This window comes from Carassius gibelio, chromosome B25 (assembly GCF_023724105.1).
Source record: "Carassius gibelio isolate Cgi1373 ecotype wild population from Czech Republic chromosome B25, carGib1.2-hapl.c, whole genome shotgun sequence".
NCBI lineage: Eukaryota > Metazoa > Chordata > Actinopteri > Cypriniformes > Cyprinidae > Carassius > Carassius gibelio.
Window position 1 is genome coordinate 11,037,394 of NC_068420.1, and position 8,213 is coordinate 11,045,606.

The 8,213-nt window shown below is 40.2% G+C and overlaps 1 protein-coding gene across 1 annotated transcript; it reads right to left on the bottom strand.

Annotated features, from left to right (window-relative positions):
- Positions 1 to 32: 32 nt before the first annotated feature.
- Positions 33 to 6,707, bottom strand: LOC128014127 (ovochymase-2-like). The gene is made up of 19 exons (XM_052597442.1): positions 6,582 to 6,707; positions 6,409 to 6,506; positions 6,200 to 6,297; positions 5,937 to 6,109; positions 5,752 to 5,847; positions 5,489 to 5,640; positions 5,182 to 5,377; positions 4,910 to 5,006; positions 4,683 to 4,816; positions 4,454 to 4,597; positions 3,653 to 3,783; positions 3,180 to 3,273; positions 2,349 to 2,480; positions 1,933 to 2,013; positions 1,504 to 1,681; positions 1,348 to 1,402; positions 960 to 1,152; positions 652 to 782; positions 33 to 51 (listed from the first exon to the last, which is right to left on the bottom strand). Coding segments are annotated over exons 1-18 (2,139 nt in total). The 5' UTR covers positions 6,667 to 6,707; the 3' UTR covers positions 33 to 51; positions 652 to 780.
- Positions 6,708 to 8,213: the final 1,506 nt, after the last annotated feature.

The window sequence follows — 8,213 nt, forward strand, 5'->3', positions numbered from 1 at the left end:
AACACCAGATGTGTTTGTTAGACAAACGAGAGGTCCAGCAGGCCAGTGTGTCTAGAGCGAGACAGTATTCCAGAGAAAAGTACCAAATGTAAGCTATTATTCACCAAAATTTGCATTTCCGCATCAACATTTGCAACATTCACTTCAAATGGAAATGCTGCCATTATTCATCCAACCTCATGCCATTCAAAAATGTCTTTGTTGAGCCAACAGTCTTCAAAATATTTTCTTTATTTTTGAATGTGGTATAGTTACAATGATTTTTAGAGCTTGTGCTGTTTAACTTCTCCTTTTTTTGGTAGGCCTACAGTACTCAAAGAAAGCCATAAGCTGCAACTGAAATCACATCTCTCTTTAATAGGTACTTTAATAGGTCCGTTGCTGTCTATGGAGGGTCAGTAAGCTCTCAAATTTCATCAGAAATATCTTAATTTGTGTTCCAAAGATGAACATAGGTTTTACGGGTTTGAAACGACATGAGGGTGCCTAATTAATGACAGAATTTTCATTTTTGGATGAACTATCCCTTTAAGTGACTGAGTATGCATTTTAAGAATCCTTACCAAACTTACCCACTAGAGGTCAGCATTTCTTCAATTACATTTCCTTGTAATAAACAGTGGGTTTTTATTGTAGCTTACTGTTGCTCACCATGCATGATGCTCCACTGCTCAGTCCAGCACATAGAATATTAGGTGTCAATCTAGTTCTGTGGCATTGTTCACACACTGCTCGTTCCAGCACTGATATGTTTAGCCGCACAGGTCTGTACTTCCCATCTCCTGCTAAAAAAGGGGACATTACATTCACCTGAAGCTAACAGTTCAACACGAGGTCAGTTTTCAATTTATTCAACAAGTGGTCATGAAATGTCATGTTTGCACACACACACAGATATCAGCCAGACTATTGTGTAACCATCACAACGGTCAACTTGTGAAGACAGACGGGTGACGTACACATTTGGCTAGTCCACGCCGGAGCCCAGCAGTGGAGGGAGGGTGGGGTTTCCTGTCCAGCAGAGGGTAGAGAGACAGGCTGTGTACTTTCACTGAGATTTAACGGCGAGCTCAGTTTAAGCAAAGCCACGTTGTAGTCAAGAGAGAATGGGCTGTGATGAGGATGTATGAGTACTCCAATCACATCACGGATCTGAGAAAGAAATATTTGTAATAACATCACGGATCTGAGAAAGAAATATTTGTAATAAAGGAATAGTTTTGTAATTGTGTAATCATTTTTGGGTGAACTATCCCTTTAAGACACAACATGAATGAATTTGATCCCAAATCCAAATCTTTCCATTCCATCCATTTTTCTCGTTCTTCCTGTCGATGTCCATTTCACCTGTTTCTTCAAGCCTCCTGCTGTCACTGATAAAAGTCTCAAATATCCTTCTTCCCTACACAAAAAATTATCAATCATCATGAAAACGGTAATATACTATTTTTAATAAGTTTGAATGGTAATCTTTTCAATGTTTCTTGCATGTTTGTTGCTCACAGGTTATAGACACAGTTTGCATCAGTAAGGATCCATTGCAACTGGATGATCGCCCCGCTGCATTCATAACCTGCACCCGAACTAATGCTCACATGCCACAACAGTGTCCCATCATCCTCTGTTGTCCTTGGGGCGTCCAGTCCAGAGGTAGCAAAGGTATCAGGCATTCCATACGGAGCTGAGAATTCAGTGGAAAGTGTGCATGAATGCTTGCGGTAAAAACCAAATACACTTTCACAGTGTGTTCAGAGATAAACATTCTCATTTGTGACTCTGTATACATGTGTTGCCTTATTTTACACATTTTTTGACTCCAGCTGGATTCCTCTAAAGCCCTCTGAGACAAGAAGTCTCTTTTAGAGCTCAACAAAAGTTTATGTGACTGTGGACAGCAGAAAGGACAAAAGCAAGCGTGTGTGCAGCACAAACCATTTGACAAACGTGGTGAGATAACTCTGCTGTCATCAGCTGCTTCCTCCCCCTGATCTTCAAACGCTGTCTCTCTCAGATCTGTGATGACAAAATCATTTTTATCATCATTTCACTCTTCAGAAATCATTGGTTACAAACTCAGTAGTGTCAAAGAAAGACTTAGTATGTTGGGTTCTTTGTGTCTTTGTTGCAGAGTGGGTTTATTATTATAACGTTTAATAAAGTAAAATATATGTATAAATGTGCTTAGACTGCTCGGCGTTTTTAACTTTTAACTTTACTGTTCAGAAGTATTTTTAGACTAGCTTGCGTGTTTATGCCGTGGCATACTATTTAGACATGTGGGTCAGGCTTGGTTGGGTGAAATGTGAACACCTCCTGTGAGTATGTTCTTCACTCGTGTTGACTCTCACCTTTTTCGCTGATAAAAGAAAAGGAGGTGTTGAAACCACGGGCGGTGATGGTGTTGTCTGTGCTAAAATGTAGAAGCATTATGCCACCATGGCTGAGAACAGCAGGAGGGATGCTCGCGCCACATACAACCACTTAAAACACAAAAATTGAAAGAGCAGAGCACTTGATGACTACATTTCCTATAATGGTGCAGTGCAAAATCTTAAAAGGGATAGAAAAATACCCCATGAATTACTCGCCTTCAAGCCTTCATCCTACGTCACCCGCTAGAAAGCCACTCTTTCGTGAGCACCCATCCAACAGTTAGCAAAAGCTAGAGATTACGGTTTATAAAGTTTTAAATATGGATATTTTTCTCACACAAACACATTGATTCACAACAGAAGGCTTTTATTAACCCTCTGGAGCCGTGTGGAGTACTTTTTATGATGGATGGACGCAGTTTATTTAGTTCGAAAATTTCAACCACCATTCACTGCCATCATAAGGCTTTCAAGAGCCAGGACTTTTTAATACAACTCTGATCGTGTTCGACTGAAAGAAGAAAGTCATTTATAACTAGGGTGGTTTGAGGGTGAGTAAATTATGGGATACATTTTCATTTTTGGGTGAACTAGCCCTTTAAATGCTGTTTTATTCATTAGAGAAGCCTGAAATAAAAAGGTTTTCCATAAACATTTTAAGCAGCAGAACTGTTTTCAAACTTGATAACAATAAGAAATATTTCTTACATTTTAAGTACCATTTATCCAAATAGAAAACAGCTATTTCAGATTGTAATAATATTTCATAATATTACATTTAAAAAATAATCTTGTTTTGTACTTTACCTATTTCATCCTTGCCATCAATGTCTCCAAACACTGTGAGTGAATCATATTTGCAGTTCTCCGACTCCTCAAGGTCAAAGTCGTCAAAGTCAAGCTTTAAGGCACATAGCAAAGTTATTGTATTATAATAAGCATGTTAGCATAGCAAACAGTGTGATATGATTATGCACATAGCATAGTCAAGTTTGGTTTTCTGCTATATCTGTATCATCTAGTTAGGTTCTTAATCTGAAACAGTTTACATTGCACTTTGTAAACAGCAGGAAACAACCAGCATTACATGGCTGCAGTGACGTCATGGCGTCGGTCTTTGGAGTCTAATTGAGTATCACATTCTCTCTTGCAGTGAAACCGATCAGAGCTTCCAATCTCACTGCATGCATGCATTCATGACCGGACAGACAGGTCACGACTGGACAGAGGAGACACCAGGCGATGACTGGACCAACACAAGAGCTTATACTTGTTTATACCTTGACTATGTGGCCTTCTGGGGCATAGATGACCCAGCGGCAAAGAGTGTTGTTGCGGTAGGCTTGCGGGTAGGCAGGGCTCCACACAGCCCCCTTGGGCTGTAACAGCACCACTGTTCCACATCCAGCTCCTGCACAAACACAAAAGGAGAAACTGGTGGAATGGAGCCCGGCTGATGACGTTGCAACACGGTGTCACATTTCTGTCTGGCAAGGGTCATACTGAGGGGAGCAGGGTGGTGATTTGAACCTAGCTCTTACCTTCTCTGAACTTACCACTGGTAGTTGGCCCCCTGGCAGACATGTAACTATGGAAACAGTCCCATTGAGATAAGCTTTCCGCTCTCTGAGGAGCCTATCGGCAGCAGTGCGAAACAAAACAGAATTCTACTGGGGAAAAGTTAGTTTGCCTCTCAACCTGACTGGGGAAATGAACACACCTTGCAGACCAAGTGATGACACCAACAGATCAGTTGGGCACAACCTGTGCTACTTAGAAGAGCAGAATTAGAGTGGAACGTTTTTTAATAATGGGACTGTATGGATACACAGAGATGTTAATGAGGCAATGCTCGAAAACAACATCATCAGGCCTGTGCAAATATGTTAATCAAGTACACAGTAAGCAAGCATGCCGTTCAAAGCATCCATGCAATGCATGGTGATCGGTACTATACAGCTGCACAACTCATTCTGCATTGCCAAGTACTGTCTTCTTTACAGATTTCCGCATGCATTGCTGCCACTTTCAGAGTTGGGTGCACAACAACAAGAGAAACCAGTCAGACAGATTCAACTCACCAAAACTGTAGTCCTTGTCAACACCACTGAATTTGATGGCAAATCCTGCACCTGTGTTGCTCACATCAGACACAAACTGCACTGTGAGACTGTGGGAACCACCTATAAGAACCGGAGGTGGAGGTTGACCACCACAGAATCGACCTGTTGAAGAAGGTCACAAGTAAACATAGAACTTCACAACCACTAACAGAAGGAAGAACAACAACAAAGTCATAGTTTCTAACACCTATTCGCCTGTCTTCATCCACATAAACAGTCAGTTGATCGCTGTAGCACTGTGTATCATTTTCCAGGTCAAACTCCAGGAACTCTAGTAGAATATATTCTCCAGCTGCAACTCGAAGAGACCACAGACACATCCTATGGCAAAAAATATAAAGATAAACTGTTGTGAAAGCAAAGCAATGCTGCCTTTGGTTTGCAAATATCTTAGATACTTCAGATGTGACTCACTCATTGTTGTTGTAGCTTTGACCTGGGAGAGCTGGATTTTTGATGATGCCTTCACTTCCAGGTACAACCCCATCAGGTACACCACACAGGGACCTGTCTGCACTTATGTTGAGTTCAAGTAGTCATTATTTTAAATTGACTTCCAGTACAGAAACTTGGGGCTAGGTGTCTTGCTAAAGTGCTGTGCAGTTACTGAATCCGATTATTAACCACTACCAGTCCTAACGGAATTGGAAACAAGAGAGAAGCTTTAAATCGACAACAGTACCCACCTTTTCTAAGATTAGACTTGATCCATGACAGGAACAATAAGACATCAGTGAATACTCCAGGTGAGCCTCTTCTGGATAAGGGTTTGATCTTGTTGTTATTCCAGCTTCGTCCACAACCCTTACCCCACGATGTGACTCCCACAGCTACCCAGCATCCATCTGCTCTCGGGCAGAGGAGGGGTCCCCCAGAATCCCCCTGGAGCACATAAGGACAGAGAGGAACTCCAAGCAATCTTTGGACCATCTTTCGCAACCAGAACCATTCTCATAAATTTCGGAATGTTTATACAAGTTAATGTCAACTTACTTGGCAGGCATCTCTCCCTCCATTCTCTGGGCCAGCACACAGGACTGTAAAGATCTTCTGTCCAGGTCTAAGTGTTTGTAGGACATGTTTGCACTTGCTTTGCTCTAACAGGTTCAGTTGGACCTCCTGAAGAACTGAAGAAAGTGGCCCTTCTAAAGAAAAGACAGACCTTTTCACCTTTATCCTAGTAATGGTTTGAGATATTTGAGATCTTTCTTTCAAGAACTAATTCTTATTTCAATGTTGTTCAAATGACTTCTCACTCTCAGTAATACGGCCCCATCCACCAACAACACACATGGTCTTGGGTGGAAACCTCTCACCAGGGTAAGGCAGGCAAACAGGCTTAATAAAACCACCTAGAAAACACACGCATTATGTTTATCGCTAAAAAAGAATTCTAAAACTATAAATGCATAGGTTGTGGTAATCTCACAGAGTGACTTGCCAAAGTGAATGCGTCCTTTGATCTCAAGCAGAGCGATGTCGTAAGTCATGGGAGAGGAGTGTTGATATTTTTCATGGAACTTCACAGTCTTTACCTGGAAGTTCTGCTCCCCTCTGTCAACTTCTCTTTGGTTGAAATCACCTGCTACAGCCTCAATTTTGTGCAGGAAGTCCCTAGGGCGGCCAGTTATATTTGAGAGAAAGTCACTGAAGCAGAGTGAAAAAAAAGTTATGATTAGCTATGGTTAAATTGACTGGACCTACTTGGATACACTTGCAAAGCAATGAGCAGCAGTCAAGAGCCAGTGGTCTGTCAAGATCGCAGCAGCACAGAAATGCGACCCTCTGATCCTAAGAGACACCTGTAGGTGAATTTTTCACACTGACATATACTTCAATGTTTTTTTGGGATGTAAAAACTGTAGTACTGCATTAGTTTATCATGCAATTTATAAGGTTGAACAGATACGTGCCAACCACGGATGGGAACCTCGCCTGGCCTCTGATCCTCCAATAACCCTCAAAGAACGGTCAAGGATGCCTCGTGCCTTATTTGATCCACATTTTGCGTCTGGGTATGGCAGGACAAAACTCTGTCATTAATCTGTGACTTGTTCCAATACAGATTAAATAAACATTTTCTTACCACTAGCATGAACAGCCAAGGTCATCCCAAGACAACCCAACAAGATGAGAAAACCAGCAAAGGTCCTGTAGGATAATTCAGACATTGTGTGTCGTCTGCCGTTAAAGACTACGATCAGGGTATTTATAGAAGGGATGGAGGGGTGGTCTTTTGGACAAATGGGGTATTGTGGTTACTCATTAACTTCACACAGGAAAGGGGCATGTTGAACAGAAGACTGCATGGTAAGCATCTAACGTTACATAAATGAATTGTAAATGTTATACCAAGATATTTTCTGTGTGACAGTTTTCAGTCTACTGACATTAATGATATAATTTGACAATAGAATACTTAAATATTTTGTGTTTGTCTCATTTTTCTGCAGGTTACAAGCAGCATCAGCAGAAAAAAGATTTTACAGCCACTTGTGATTCAGCTGAAGGAGAAAAGCTCCTCCACTGACAATGATGTTTCCTTCAAGGACCAGAATGACCTTTTAAGCTAAAGGTTTATTGGAAGCGGTTGGATTTTTAGCACTCTCAGACTTTATACCTAAAATTGTGCACTCACATTCAATTTGTAACAAATATACAATTTATAATGAAACAGAATGAAGATACTGTAGGCAATTTATGAATTCATTTAAGTGGGAGTTTAAGTAGATTCTTTCTCTCATATTCAAATCTTTGAAGAGGATATACTCACAAATTCCAAACATTTCAAACAAATGGACATTATTTGTTGTATTCTGTTTTATTTATATGTTTAATGCGTCTATTTTGCAGATTCCTAATGTTTGAAATGCAAATGCAAATTCCTAATAAAGACTCCTTGCCTGTGTCTAGTAAACCAGTGGTCTTGTAAACAGTAGGGAAGCTCTTCTACAAAATACAAAAGACAATTGTAGCTATGATGGTATGAAGCACACTACTGGCGACACCAAACCAAGCAAGGATGGGGGTATTCTGTCATGAAATTGTCAACAACATTGTGCTTTTGTCTGCAGAGAACAAAAGCCGAAGGCTGAAGTAATTCTTCTTGCACAAAGAATCTTAGACAAATTGACTTGTCAAGTTCAAATCTATTCAACCAAAGCAACAAATCACCACAAACAAGCTGGGGCAGAGAGAAAGATATAAATTCATATGCTTTTTGAACCAGTGGAAGAGGCCTGCAATTTTCAAGTGAGTGGACCTTGGTGAAATAGGGTGGAATTCAGTGCCTTTGGCTTTTGGCTGAAAAAGAAAAAGGCCAAAAATATGAGCTGAAAATATATGCCTAAAATGAAAATAAAAATATTTCATTACCTACTTAAAAATGATTCAAATATTTACATTAAATCAGTCAATTAGAATGATAAGACAGTTGGGCTGTTAAGCAAATGAAATCAGTGTTGACAAAATTCTAAATCTTTGCAATGCAGAGGAAACACAGAAGCTGCATCAAAAATGAATTTTTTTTGTATTTACACACTGTTCAAGACAGCTCCGAGAGACATAGAATAGGCTTTCACCCGCAGTTAAAAATGCATAATGTTTTGATATTTTAAACACAAAACGTTGAAAACTGATGATTGAATTTTTTTTATTTTTATAAATGACACTTAAAATGTGAAATCCAAACTGCCAGTAGGTGGCAGCAAATCACTAT